General features: G+C 39.9%; 1 protein-coding gene across 1 annotated transcript in view; it reads left to right on the plus strand.

Moving 5' to 3' along the window:
- The first annotated feature begins 139 nt into the window (after positions 1–139).
- The window catches only part of LOC141991519 (inter-alpha-trypsin inhibitor heavy chain H4-like), a 38,719-nt gene continuing 23,133 nt past the window's right edge, over positions 140–15,725 (plus strand). Inside the window, exons 1-10 of the mRNA XM_074959838.1 lie at positions 140–214; positions 4,644–4,804; positions 5,336–5,440; positions 7,263–7,425; positions 7,527–7,637; positions 8,390–8,518; positions 10,286–10,402; positions 12,118–12,286; positions 13,561–13,686; positions 15,375–15,556. Of these exons, the coding sequence (XP_074815939.1) occupies positions 140–214; positions 4,644–4,804; positions 5,336–5,440; positions 7,263–7,425; positions 7,527–7,637; positions 8,390–8,518; positions 10,286–10,402; positions 12,118–12,286; positions 13,561–13,686; positions 15,375–15,556 (1,338 nt within the window). The remainder of the gene's footprint in view (positions 215–4,643; positions 4,805–5,335; positions 5,441–7,262; positions 7,426–7,526; positions 7,638–8,389; positions 8,519–10,285; positions 10,403–12,117; positions 12,287–13,560; positions 13,687–15,374; positions 15,557–15,725) is intronic.

The following is a 15,725-nucleotide window of genomic DNA, read 5'->3' on the forward strand; positions in this document are numbered from 1 at the left end:
GATCCGAGTTATTTACAGGGTTTATAATGTAAATATTAGGTTTACGGTCTTCCCAGAATTTCTACATAACCCAGATACTAGTTATTCATTAACTGAATCTTGTAAATAGGTTTTCATTTTGAGATCTGGTGTTTCCAAAATGGAAGGGCAAGCATTTGTCGCACTGCTGGTCATTTCCTCAATTATAGTGTTAGCAGAAAATACTGATCACAAGGTATTTAGTCTGTTTGTTATTGAGAGCATGCCTAAGCTGGTTTCCTAACTTTTCAACAGAATGTAAGTGATGAATGAATGTTCAGTATTCAGTCATGTAATTCAACTCATTTATGTTGGAACCATTAGCCACTCTATGTACCCATATACCGTGGTGTGACAAGGGTGGGGTCTATCGAGGGCTTTCTTCTGGTTTGTTGAAATGTAAGTAGGAATGAAAGGATTTACAGATTTGTCTGATCATACTTTTCCCTGGGAATGTTAAGTATCCATTTGTGTGATCAATCTTGGAGGGAGACGTATTGGGTCTTGGGGAGTAAGTTCAATGGAGTTGCCACTGCTTACATCAGGGCTGAATTTGGTCCATTAAATTGCTACCTTCTTTAGTGGAAATAATTAGTTTCCATGGGATGTGAAGGAGGAAGGCAATTAGTTTCTTTTAATACTTTGAAGCTGAAAATGTGTTTAATGTAATGTCACAAATTTATCAAAGGGGTGGGGTAAATGGCCTAATTAAAAGTAAGCTAAATTTTAGAGAACATGTTTAAATGTTTGTTCTCTATTTCTGATGATAAAATGAACTCATACATTGGAAAATCTCACACACTGTTATAAAACAATTTTCCTGTGGCGTGTACGACATGCTGTATTGATGGATGCTTTTGAAAAAGAAGGTTGGCTTCCTGGGATGCTAGGTACCAGGGAACACTGCAGAGGGGATGATATACTTAGCCTTGGGGTTGCGGGGGGAGTAAAGAAAAGTTCAGGAATTGCTCTCTAATGATGCCTTCTGGAAGACACATGGGGCTAAATTCTCTCATGCCTCTGAGATTCATTGGATGGAGGGTAAAGGCAGGTGGTCTGACCAACACCTTGGTTCTGTGGGCCAGTCTACGTGCTGGCAGTGGTATGAGTTAGAGCAGTCTTGGGATTGCTCTAACTCAGTGGTTCTCAACCTGTGGCCCGTGGGCCACTTGCAGCCCAGTCAGCACACAGCTGCAGCCTATGTGACATCCTCAGGGCCGTACAGGTAGTATTGGATGCAGCCCACAGTGGTAAATAGGTTGAGAATCTCTGCTAACTTATGCCCAGTGTAGTGGACCATACATCATCTGAGGATTGGCACAGCAGAGCGCCACCCTGACCTGACCCTATAACAGGTTGTGTGGTCATTGGGGCAACTGACTTTTTACGTGAACTGAGAGCTCTGCCCCTGCTGGAGGAATTCTCAGCTGGCCAGTTATGACCAGAACCCACCTGAGCAACACAAATAAACCAAACAGAAAATGACTCCGTCTCATGAAGTGATGGAGAAGAGAGCTAGAAGGAGAGAGTCCAGGTCTCTTCCATCAAAGGGAAAGTTACTACACAGTGTGATATAAGATGTTTGAAGATGGGAGGGGGGGGTAAACACAGAAGATTTATTTGGGGGCTACTGGGAACCCCCACAAAAATGGCCATAATTATTTTCCTTCTATTCTTTCAGGGCTTTGTTTTTACCCACTTGTTTTGAATGGAGCTAGAATTGACTCCGCTGGTTCTGTTTTGCCACAGTAACTCTGATTTCTGTGAAGAGTAACAGGTGGAATTTGCTTCAAGTGAGCAGCGAGGCAAGAAGCCAAGGGCCTCAGCATTTGAGAACTGTGACCATCTCACAGCAGCTGCTCTCCTCAGTGTGGTAGTCCATTTAGATCTCTCTGTCACTCACTGTGAATTAAGACAGTACTTATGAGCAGTGATTGTTGCAATGATAGTGTAGTGCAGTGGGTCTCAACCAGGGGTAGGTATACCCCTGGGGGTATGCAGTGGTCTTCCAGGGGATATTCAACTCATCTAGATCGGTGTTTCTCAACCTGGGGGTTGCAGCCCGGGGATGTCATGGGATGAGTTTAGGAGATCACAAGTGCAGGGCCAGCAAGCAGGGCAATTGCCCGGGGCCCCACATCACAGGGGCCCCTGCAAAGCTAAGTTGCATGCATCAGTCCCACTGCCTGGGGTTCGGGCTTCACACAAGGCTCAAAAGTGAAAAACAGGCTCAAGTATCACACTGAAATGTAAGTACAATATTTATATTCCAATCAGTTTATTTTTCATTATATGGTAAAAACTAGAAGGTAAGTAATTTTTCAGTAATAGTGTGCTGTGACACTTTTGTATTTTTATGTCTGATTTGCAAGCAAGTAGTTTTTAAGTGAGGTGAAATTTGGGGTACTCAAGACAAATCAGACTCCTAAAAAGGTGTACAAGTAGTCTGGAAAGGTTGAGAACCACTGGTGCAGTGATAGGATTGTTATTTCTTTAAAAGGTTTGAGCACTCTCGTGGTGCTCACTATCTTCCAGAAGCTAGCCAGAGCAACAGTGTGAATACAGTACACAGCTGGGCCTTGCATGTTGTTTATATTTGCTAAATACAGTTATTTGGACCCCACCTTGCCTGGGTGGTCCTTCATATTGACACAACACATGCTTTAATGTATGGCCCACAGAGGCTAAGGGCCAGGACAGCAGTGAAACAAAAGGTAATATCCAGCAGCCAAAAGAGAGATACACCTGTGATTACTCTTAGTTTGGCTTATTCTTTGAATTCAGTGGCAGTACTTCAGGCAATCTACGGGGGGCAATGCAGGGGAAAGTTTTTAACCCTTTGCTGTTAGGGGGAGCAGACATGGGTCCGGGCACAATTTGTAGTCTGTTTATGACAACAGTAAGTTAATTCATCACGATTTAATTTGTTGATATATGCGATGTACTTTGTAGATGATAGCACGATCATTGCTAGTCATTGTCCCATAACAGTGTGGATTGAAATCTTAATTAGCCAATCACATTGCTTCCTCCTCCATCCAAAAATATTCTGAAGTTGTTTATCTTGCCAAATATCTTTGTTTGTACACCATTATCTTGGCTGATGTCTACACAGTTCTGGCAACAGCTATAGAACCAGCAAAAGAGGCAACAAATTATTTATTCCTGGGTGTTTTGAATTGCTTTATAGCTGACAGGATGGTGAGCACAACATGTCTTGGGTCGATGATGTTGGCTGACTGCTAAATTGTGCTCAGCAAACTGTAAGCTTATCTAACTCAACTATTCACAATTATGTTCAAATGTGATTAAAACTTGTCATGAAGACATGCCTTTGACTGTGAAGAAACTGACAGCTTTAAAATGGATGCTATGTATAAAATATAGAGGTGAATGATTATTTTAATTAGTAATCAACTAGCAGTTTAAAAGATTTGCAGGTTCAGTTTGGAGAAGTAAAAAGATATATGTGCATCCATTTTAGACGCTAAACTCTTTATTTTATATGTAATTTTGCTACTAACTCTTAGAGATGCTGTTGGTTGTGATTCAACTTAGATTTACAGTCTTGTCATGACTCTGCTTATCAAAAAATGCTATGTCTGTTGAACTCTGACTTAAATCTTTCCATTCATTTTGCGGAAACACTGCCACCCACACACTGGCAAATTCTTTTGGATCAGTCTACAGCCCCACATCACATATGGAAAAACACCTTTAATAAAACAAGAACACCCCAAGAGTTTCCCAGTGGAGCTGCTTGATGAAATTTTCACAGGGAAAGCCTGTTAAGGAAGCTGAGTTAAAGTTGTAAAACAGCAATTTTTTTCTAATCATGATTGGGCTTTGAAAGAGTTAAATAGTTTGAAATAGGTGCATTTCAAGGGCACCTTCGGGCTGTGCAAACAAAGACAGCCCACACAGGGATCTAACCTGCCAAACATTACATGTGACCAGAAGCTACTGGCTTGCAAAATGTGCAGCTAAGTCCTACTTGAGAGAGAGAGGATTAAAAACAAGGAAGACAGTCTGGCTCTCTGGGCCAAATACCTAAAGGGGCATCAACAGGGTGTTTAATTCTGTGAGCCAAGTCCTCTCCTGGTGGTCAGGTCAGGTAGTTGTCCAGCATCATAATCACCCAATGAGGGAAGAAATTTCAGAATGGCTTACTGTTCAGCTAAAACCCTCTGTGGAATAACTTATGCAGAACAGGCCACAGGTTTATGTACAATAGAATTGGTTATTATGGGGATGTGAATAAAGAGCAAGCAGTGAGCAAGCTTGATCATGGATTTTGAATGGAAAATCACAGGACTCACTGCTATTGTGAATTGAGTGGAAAATCTTGTAGAGATCATGGTCATCAGCATGACACCCCGTGTGATCCTCAGTTGAAGCCACAAATGATTAATTCTGTTTTGCCTTTTAAAATAGGATCAGTCTGCCTTTTCCATCAGTCTCAGCTCTTTTACCTCAGATAGGAAGCCGACAGCCCACTGCTGCTTCTAGAGAGCTGAACATTACACCAGCCTCCAAACCCCCTCACTATTTGATGCTACATTTCATTATGGTGGTAGCTGAATTTCACCACCCTGTCTATTTCAATGTGTTTCTTTTTTTTCCAGAATGCCATTGAAATCTACAGCCTGCATGTGGACTCTACGGTTACGTCTCGATTTGCTCATACTGTTATCACCAGCAGATTTGTCAACAAGGTTAATGAATCCCAGGAGGCTGTTTTTGAAGTGGAATTACCTAAGACAGCTTTCATCACTAACTTCAGCATGTAGGCTCTTCTGCTACATCTAATACTAATAATGTGGGTCTCCATCTGTGGTGTATTAGACCATCAGTGCACCTTTCTGATGATACACTGAGTGTAACATTCTGAAAAACCAGTTGTGGAACACTGGAAGGGCAGTTGGCTCTTCAGAGGTTCTCTCACACAATGTCTGCAGACTGAAAAAGTCGAGTATGAAAATTGGATATAATATAGTGATGCTCAATAAATTAGCCTGCCTGCTGTGCAAAGTTTATTATATCCCTAGCAAGATGGTATATTTAATTGCAGAAATTTCAAGAGGTCAGTGCTGCTTGATATTCCTGCTGCATGACCTCTAACCTCATCAAAGGGTCTCTGAGGGTACAAAGACAATGACACCATGGCTCTCTAATGAGCTATGGTGATTGGAGGGAGATGGGACTTAAGGGCTTCCTGTGCAGATGCCCTGAGAACCACAGGGCACTGTATTGCCCCTTCCCCTTCCACAGACCAGCAGAGCTCACCTCTCAGTTTTAATATTTTAAAACATTTTAGGTCAATTGATGGAGAAACATATCCGGGAACAATAAAGGAGAAAGCGTCTGCACAAGAGCAATATGACATTGCGGTTTCACACGGTCAAAGTGCCGGCCTTGTCAAGTAAGCAGCAGTTCTGATTCACTATTATTTCCTCTGATTTTCAGTTTCAATATTATGGATTGGGTTAAACTGCATTGAAACTGATGGGTATAACAGCTTCCTTTCATTCAGAAGAAATGTACAAAGCAATTGAGATCCCTTATCGAATAGATAGCTGTAACAATTGAATGGGGGGGCTCTGTCCAAAACAAAGCCATATGCAGGACTGGAGTACGAGTTAATACTGCAGAGATAGGTGAGGGAGTTCTACTGTGATCCGATAAACTCAGAGGCGGGAGATTGGATTGGAGGGGGGTGTGTTCGTGTGAAGCAGCACGAAACACCACAGAAACAGACTAAGGCTTTGTCTACACTACACAGCTTTTAGCGATATGGCCATGTCGACACAGCTGTGCTGCTAAAAGTCAGGCAACGTAGCTGCTGTTTGTTGGCACTTTTGCCAACCAAATACTTCCACTCCCAACGAGCAGTGTTCACGTTGTCAACAGGAGAACACTCCTGCCGACAACGCACTATTCACACTGACTCTTGCTGCGGCAAAACTTTTGTCTTTTTTTTTTTTTTGGGGGGGGGGGAGGGTTTAGCACCTCTGAATGACAAAAGTTTTGTTGCTCAATTGTCAGTGTAGACATAGCCTAAGGTTCTGTCTACACTAGAGACCTTACAGCAGCACAGCTGTATCGATGCAGCTGTACCACTGTAAGATCTCTCGTGTAGCCCTCTATGCTGATGGGGGAGAGCTCTCCCATCGTCAGAACTAAACTACCTCCTAGAAGTGGCAGTAGCACACTACCACTTATGCCGGCGAAACTTATGTCACTCAGGGGAGTGTTTTATTCACCTCCCTGAGTGACATAAATTTTGCCAACATGGGTGGTAGTGTAGATATGGCCTCAGAGAGTGAGCACAATGCCAAGGAGATGGCAGAACAAGCTCTGGGTACACAGCCCTAAGAAAAAGCCTAGAGCGAGCTTTAGGAGGCTGAGTACTGGCTTGGAAAGGTGAGCAAAGAAAAGCTCCTGCTGTTTGATTTCCCCCTGGGTTCAAGGAAACAGGACTTGGTACATTATTTGTAAATAAACAGGATTGTATCAAAGAAATACATTGCTCCATTGTTAATTTCTCTTCCTAACTGAAACAACCTGCAGGACCCCGAATTTTGGCTAAACACTCAGGTGAAAAAGGGATACCACCAAAATGTGTTTCAAATCCATGGCAAAATGAGAAAAAAAACCAAAACAAAACCTGTCTCTTACACAGAGTAATTTTTGCTGCTTTTAAGGCCAGATCAGTTTTAAAAATCCATCACTTTAAAGAGTTGCTAGATTAAAATTGATCTAAGCAATAGGTGCAGCAAGGGAAATTATTCATAACCCACCCAGAAATGGGCTAGGATGGAAGGCTCTATGGACTACACTGGAGAGTAACAGCATGCGCAGGCATAACCTGTTGTAGGTTCAGGCCTTAAGAATGCTTCAGAACTGTAGGCAACATTGCACTGGAGGAGAATATTCAGTCTGGGATTCCAGTTATTCAATCCTACCGCCACTGGCATTAATTCCAACTCCAGTGCCTCTAGGTTTCTACTACAAATCTAAACTCATCGCCTACATATAGAATAAATACTGTACACTAAAAACTTTGAAATGGTAAGTAACTCTCCGTGGGATGTGAAGAAGTCTTATTTACATTAAACAAAGTGACCTCTCTCTCCTTGGCTGTGCCACTTGACCGCTCTTTAACCCAGACAAATGGAAACTTTGGCAACATCCCCTGAAAATATCACAGTAAAAAGCTAAATGTCAATTTTGCTTATTTTCAGAACCACCGGAAGGAAACTAGAGCAGTTTCATGTTTCAGTCAACGTAGCATCAGACAGTAAGGTTACCTTTGAGCTGATATATGAGGAGTTGTTGAAGCGACAGCTGGGGAAGTATGAATTGTTATTTAAGGTCAGACCCAAGCAGCTTGTTAAACACTTTCAGGTAAGCTATACCTAGAGGCTTTAGGAATAAATGCTGCTACCTTGTTTGGGCAACCCTGCAGCTGCCAAGTGATGCTGACCTATTTTCCTTCTTTCCTTCAGATTGATGTCCACATCTTTGAACCCCAGGGTATAAATTTCCTGGAAACTGACAGCACCTTTATGACAAATGAGTTAACTGAAGCTCTTACAAAGGTGCAGAATGAGACCAAGGTAAAACATCATCAGGAAAATTATATTAAAGCTAATATTAAAAAAATTATATAATACATAGGTTGGGAAAATAGTGTCTGTACATCTGGGTATAGTGCTTAGATTATCCACAAATATAAAGCTAGTTTTTAAAAGTCATATGATACCTACAGTACATAATCAGCAATAACCCAAATTTAGGTGAACAGATTTAACAATACAGTTTACATATTAGAATCCGAATTCTTGGGTACATCACCCATGAAAAGTTGTACAGAGATTCGGTGGTGGAAAGCAAAATATATCAATGAGTGAAGACTGTCCTTCAGTAATTGAGAATTAGGTTGGTTGTCCATTTAGAAAATACAATCCATGAGGAAAGCATTTATTACTTTCCTGACTGTGCTTCTCACTGGCACTTCAGCTCATCCCTCCTGTTATGGCCGATGTCCAGTTATGTGTTCTATGTAGATGTCCCTCGACCACCTGGTGGCGTCTGACACCATGAGTTGCCGCATCCATCAGCGGAGCGGAGCGTTGACCGATTCCACATTCTCTCAGCACTCGCTCGTTACTGGGGTCCCATGCCCCTAAGGCTCCGACGATCAGCGCGTGTGTCTGGACCTGGTAACCTTTAGCTCTCAAGGTTTCGGCCAGAGGGGCATATTTCTCTACCTTTCGAGTAATGCTAATGGGAATTTATCTGTTATTTTTAGTTGCTATTTATTTTTGTGATTAATCTTAATTTAGTTGCTTTTGCGTTTAATTTTCAGGCTCATATTTTATTTAAACCAACAATAGCTCAACAAAAGAAGAGTCCTGAACTTGAGGAAACCCTCCTAGATGGAGACTTTATCATACGTTACGATGTTAAAAGGCGTGTCAGTGCAGGAGATATACAGGTAACAAATATATGTCTGGAAGTGCAAATGAGAGAGATCATCATGGGTTGATAGATTCTGAAAGTGCTATAGTACAATTAAAAAGCGTAAAAAGAAAAGGAGGACTTGTGACATCTTAGAGACTAACAAATTTATTTGAGCCTAAGCTTTCGTGAGCTACAGCTCACTTCATCAGATGCTGTAGCTCACGAAAGCTTATGCTCAAATAAATTTGTTAGTCTCTAAGGTGCCACAAGTCCTCCTTTTCTTTTTGCGGATACAGACTAACATGGCTATTCTTAAAAGGTGTAGTCATCAATCCAAAGGGAGTAGGAGTTGAAGGTAATCAGTAAACCCAGAAAAAGCGCTCAGCACCATCCATTGACAAATTAGTTTTATATTGCATCATACCATTTTTCTGTAAAGAGGATTTTCAAATGCTGGCAGACCTAAGGATTAGTTGCCAGTCTCTTTTGTAAATGAGATTAACTGAATTTGATTTAGACAACTGTTAAACAGTAATTACTTGTATATATTCTACATTTATCTCTATTTACGTTGTAAAACAATTTTAATAAGATTTTTGTTATAAAAGTTTGTGGACCAACACATGCCCTTGTAACAGGGTGGGCATTCACCGGCACCACGCCTCCTGCTGGTCAGTCCAGGAATTAGCTCATCCAGCTCAGGAGCACCCTCCTCTGGCCGGTTTCTCCCCTGCCCTTACCTGCCCCTCTGCAGTCCCTTTATCTCCACCAATTCAGGCCCCACATCCCTCCGGGACCACAGTGCCCCTTACCTTGGGGTGCTGCCCCGCTGCAGTGTCCCCACACTCTGGGTCTCCCCTCCCAGGGGAACCCCCAAACCCCCTACACCCACTTTGCCTCAGTGGCTACTGCCAGTCGTCATCTAGTCCCTTCTGTCAGGGGCAAACTGCAGTCTGAAATGGCCACTCATCACTGGCAAGGGGGTTGGACCGGCTGCCTTTTCTTGCCCAGGCTGCCTCCCTGCAGCCTTAGTACCTCCTCAGGCCTTTGCCACAAGGCCTCAGCCTGGGAGGTCACCAGACCAGAGCTCCCCAGCTCAACCTGCCCTTTCCCTGTACTGCTCTGTCCAAGGTACCCCTGTCTCTCCCAGGCAGCTAGGTCCTTCTTGCTCCACTACTGGAGCAAGACTCACTTCCATCTCTCTTCAGGAGCCCTTCCTATAGTGGCCCAGCCGGGCCCTGATTGGCTGCCCCAAGCCCGCTCATGATTGGCTCCCCGGGGCAGCCCTTTCCCAGGGCTGTTTTTAACCCCTTCCAAACCGGAGTGGGGTGACTGCCCCGCTTCACCCTAATTAAGTGAATAATATGCAATTCACTTTCTATATAATTTTACTAATTTTATATACATGGATATGTTTAAAAATGGAAATTATAGTTAACAGGTTGCCTAGATCAGTGTTGCTAAATAATTTAAAAAAACACACCCTCAAATAGATAGTGAAGTTGTTAATTAGATTCTTTTTCAGCTGTTTTAGATAAATTGTGTTTGTGGTATGTATATGAGAGAGTGCCTGATTCTCCATCCTGTTACTTCGGACTTATGCCATGGAATTACCCAAGTATCAAGCAGGTGCAACTGAGTGAACAATCTCATCTGCTCTATCTATGTTTCAACAATTATTTTGAGGAAATACAGTTTGGATTTGTCTAGAAGACTAGTAGGCTGATGATGGATCTGATCCTGTGGCTGTGTCACAATAATGCAAGATGTAAATTGTATGTATTAACTTTTTGTGTTTCAGATCGTAAATGGGTATTTTGTGCATTACTTTGCACCCAGTGAAATGCCAACGTTTCCCAAAAATGTCATCTTTGTTGTAGATCAAAGTGGCTCTATGTCAGGCAGAAAAATTGAACAGGTAACTCACTTCTTAAACACAGAATTACATTTGTATATTTATTCAGTGTCTGTGCTGTTGTATAAAGAAAAGCTGATGAGTCCACTGTAATTTCTAAAGGTGCTTCATGTACCAGCAGCACTATCTCACTCTAGTAAATAACAGTGATGTTCAGTTTTAAAACTCATGCTACTTCTGTAGACATGCAACATTTTCAGAGGCTAGAAGCCATCTTGCTCTTGGAAATATGAATATGCAACTTTATTTAAGTTGATAATTTTAAAGTTTAACCACTTCCTAACATGGCTGTTGTTGTAGATATCTCATCTTGATAAAGTTCTAGCTTTCTAACTGAGTTGTTTACATATGAAAAATTTTGCTTCAGTTTTTTTGTTTTGTTTTGTTTTAATAAAAGTGGGAAAAAATAAGATCACAGTGGAATGAAGCCAGTGGAAGTTTTACTCACTGACTTCACTGGGAGTGGAAGTGGGCCCTACTGTCTTCAGTAGGAGTACTTGCATCAGTAACAGTTACAAGATTAGGTCACCTGTAATGGCCTCAAATTGAAAGATAACGTTATTGTGGAGTCCCAACAAATGCCCTGATCCTCCACCTCATATTCCACTTTTCAAAGCCATTCCACCCTAGCCTCGGTGACCAGTCCTTGAAACAAATAGTATTACAGTGACCAGCGCCTCAAATTCTCCTCCTTCTCCAGCATAAGTTACTGAAATGGTTGTATAAGCTTTGCATATTTTAGGACCCAATCCTTTTAGCCGTTACTCAAGTCAAATACAGTGGGTTCAACTCCATTGATTTACACCAGGGCTGATTATGGCCCATGCTCTTTACTGTTAAGATGATCAGAGAGAAGAACAATTTGCATAAAAAAGTGATAATGGCACTGTCACAGAAGTTGGTGTTTAGCTGTGCAGTACTGTGAACCCAAAGACTTCCAAAAAATGAGTCAACCCCCTAAAATTATGAAACTGGCTTAAAATTATAAATTTAAAAAATTGGGGTTCTTTTTATTTCCCTTCTGATTTCTGAAGCTTTACTGAGTTCACTCACTTCGTGTTTTCAAGCTTTAATTTTTCCACAACCATGGGAATTAGAAATCGTTTAAAATGGAAGCTGAGATTCTCATAAAGTCTCATAAAATTATAAATTTAAAAAATTGGGGTTCTTTTTATTTGCCTTCTGATTTCTGAAGCTTTACTAAGTTCACTCACTTCGTGTTTTCAAGCTTTAATTTTTCCACAACCATGGGAATTAGAAATCGTTTAAAATGGAAGCTGAGATTCTCATAAAGTCTCTTGATTCCAGCAGCTGGGAATTAAGAACAACATCAAATATGATGAGACTCGCAATAAAATTGCAAGAGTTGGCAAAACTAGATGTGTACAAGGAAAGTTTAGATTATGTCTCTAATGTATCCTTGACCTAAGGGTTGGATTTACATATCAAGAGATTCTTCCTTATTCAACTATATATGAGCCGAAGTTTATAAATTTGAAACTGCTTACAAAGTGAATTACAGTATTTGCACTTGGGTGTATAACGCAAACAAATATTGTACTTGGAATATGTTACGTTCTTCTGAAGAGAAATCTCATTATTTAAAATAAACTATGCAGCAAAAATAAAGATATCTTAATAAGCTGCAGCTCCATTTTAAATTCAAATTCAGATAAAATACAAAACAAAAAATACACTTTCCCCCCACTTTTTAACAGACAAGAGATGCCCTCCTGAAGATTTTGGAAGACCTCAGACCTGAAGATCATTTTAGCTTAATAACCTTTAACAGCCTGGTTACTGAATGGAAGAATACTTTGTTACAAGCAACTGGACAAAATGTGGAAAGTGCTAAAAGATATGTTAAAACTATTATGGCTCGTGGAGGTAAACATGCTATCTAAATACTTTTAAACATAGACACTCACCACAGAGTATGTGAAATAACTGCTAGAACAAACTGTTGTTATTAATTTATGTTATATGGTACTTTTCAGAACAAATAAGACATGATACTTGTCTCAAAGAGTTTACACAGTAATTTTAAACAGGAAGTACTAGTTATTTTTTAATAAATACTAGGGATGAAAAGGGACAGGAAGACTGCTTACATTAATAAGATCAACTGGCCAGTAAACTGTTATGTGCACATATACAGATGTTCCACTACAGTTATGAAATGTAAGGTGTAAGGGAGTTTTTCCTTTTTATACGTACGATTGTTTATAAGAGAGCTAGTTGAAAAATTTCCAGTAGAACATTTTTCCTCAGAAAAGGCCAATATGTCAAAATTGAAATGTTCCACAATATTTAATTTTAAAATAATTGAAATGAACTGTTTTGATAAGGTTCACCTTATTAGAATGGAATGTTTCAATTTTCCATTTTGAAAGAACATTTAAAGGTATATTTTATTTTATATAACACATTATAGTATATAATACAATTTTAAAAAATAAACTCACTCTAAATGCAACATTTTAATTGACTTGAAACAGAAATTTTTCAAAAAGTTGGTTTCAAAGGAAATTTGGAAAATTGATGTTTTGTTCTGATTTCCAACAAAAAACAAATTTGAAAATCACAGAATTTTCTGTAAAATGGACATTCCAGTTCTCACACAGCTCTATTTTGTAAGCAAAAGGTTAATATAACCATTAGTGAACAGTGATGCCCGAAAGTTTATTTTACTTTCTATTCTTCTGCTATTAATTTTGTTTTACACTTGATTGGATGTTCAGGCCTCAGCATTTGATACCAATGATACCAATGTAGACCGCCAGTGAGCGGCACAATCCTTAGGCTCCTCAAATGAATCCAAGTAATATTTCTTAAATTCTAATCTCTCCGATAATAATAATTATTTTATATGGATCTGTAGAGACACTAAAAAAGGGCCCCGTCTATGTTCCTCTTCACATAATTTACTGAAAATACTATCAAAATACCCCTGAATAACTAATGTACAATTCAATATAACCCATCATTAGCAAACCAAGTAACTTAAAAGCTCAAATCATCCTCTGTCTCGCCACCTTTTACAATTTCCTCTAATCTTATTTTTTTATATCCAGTCAAATGCCTCTTTAAACTGAGGTGAACTAATTGAGTTCTTTTAATTGTTTTTAGATGTAGAATCATGTGTATTTTCTCTGTTGTAGGAACAGATATCAACAATGCCCTACTGACTGCAGCAAACACACTAGATAAGGCCAACTATGCTGAGATATTGCAAGTACACAGCATTTCCATGATAATTTTGCTGACAGATGGTCAACCCACTGTTGGTAAGTTAATCACAGTAAGGCAATTCCCCCTCCCCTAATTATGCATCTTTTACGTTCACATTCTGGTAGTTGTCATACATGGTCTGTATACTAGAAAACTCCTGCCCAGGAGTGGGGTGGAAGTTCTCACCTATTCTTGGTCCACTGCAGAGAGGCTACTTCTACAGACTATACGTGAAAGGAGCGTGGAAAGAGCTGAACTTGAGATGGTGGCAATAGTCTGCATGTTTGAGCGTACACCCTTTGACAAGAAACACAATCTAAACACAATCCCTTGTGCAATTTACAGTCTGTGAGAGGTGAGGCAGGCTAGCTATGAATGGTTGAAACCTGAAGGCAACATACTTGAAGCTAAACCATGGGCACACATCAGTGCTGCATTTGTGTAGTATATGTGTGCATCCTTTTGGGCTTAGGTTACAACACTTTCCCCTCACTTCTCAAAATCTGACTGTATATTTTAATAGTACCGTTTATTCTGTAATCTTTTGTGAATTTTGATGTTAACTAGCAACTCACTGTGATATTACAAGATGGGGGGATTATGATGTGAGAAAGTAATTAAACAGCTAATTCTGATGACACAATTAAGCAATTATGACATGTGAGAAACATGCACCAAGTTCAGTTGAGTCCTTAAGAAACAAAATATTCTGTTTTCATGCTAATTTCCTTAAGCAACTAGAACTAGGAAAGAAAACATTGAAATCACGGGCCCTGAAATGAGCAGAATTGTTTCTGAACAAAGATTTTCAAAGTTTTGCATGAGGCTTCTCTTCAATGACTGCAAGATAGAGTCAACCCATGACCCCCTATATATGCAAAACCCATAAGTGGTAGGCCTGTCTACTGACTCTCATAATCCAAATGAGTTTTTTTTTAACTAAAAACAAAATTAAAAGATTAAAAAGATGGGAAAATTACCTTTGTCCCATAATATTACTACATAAATTAAGATAGTGCTGGTCTAGTAGTTAAAGCAGGAGACTGAGAGTCTGAAGACCTTAATTCTGTTCCTGACTCACCATGTGACACTAAATCAATGGGATTGCTCACGTGAGGAAAGGTTCCAGGATTGGCCCTTTGTGATTTTGAATATCATGTTGAATGAAAAGCTTCAATCCAGTGACCACAATGGTGTGGCTAAATGGGGGCAGGGAGAGAACCAATGAAGTTTTTAAATCACAGTTTTCATTTGGATTGCACACAAGCTAATTTATTTTCTCTCAGTATGCATGTATAATTTCTGTTAATGTCTTCCACCTCCATCCCTGTGCCTCCACCTTTAATTGTTTGTATTGCATCTGTCCAAATCAATTTGTAAGTTCCTTGGGTTGGACACATGTCTAACCCATGTATCCTGTAAAACACTGTACGCAACTGGAGTGATCTGAAGAAGAAGAATAGGTGTTATATGAGTGCATTAGGTCTCTCTGGAGAATTAGACCCAGTCACTGAGAAAGCAGAGTGGTATTTTCATCCTCAACTAAGCAGAATTCAACAACTTTTTTTTTTTAAGTTTTACTTCTTTGAGTTATTCATAAGATGTTTGAAGCAAAATTTTCAGTACATCCCATTGCTGTCTTTCTATATTAAAAAAACCCTCTCTCTGTATACACACACACACACACATATATATATATATTCTCTCTCTCACACACACTGTATTTTCATTTTTTTAATAACAGGTGTTCAAGGTGTTGAAATAATTCAACAAAATATACAGAAGGCTATCAGAGGAAAGTATGTCCTCTATTGCCTTGGCTTTGGTTTTGATGTCAGTTACAAGTTCCTTGAGAAGATGGCCCTCGATAACAGAGGAATAGCTCGTCGTATATATGAGGACTCTGATTCAGATTTGCAGCTCCAGGTAGGGTTCTGTTAATAATTTAGGAAACATACTAACTAGTTTCAGAGGAGCAGCCATGTTAGTCTGTATCCGCAAAAAGAAAAGGAGTACTTGTGGCACCTTAGAGACTAACAAATTTATTTGAGCATAAGCTTTCGTGAGCTACGTGCATCCGATGAAGTGAGCTGTA

The sequence above is a fragment of the Natator depressus genome, chromosome 7, assembly GCF_965152275.1.
Source record: "Natator depressus isolate rNatDep1 chromosome 7, rNatDep2.hap1, whole genome shotgun sequence".
Lineage (NCBI taxonomy): Eukaryota > Metazoa > Chordata > Testudines > Cheloniidae > Natator > Natator depressus.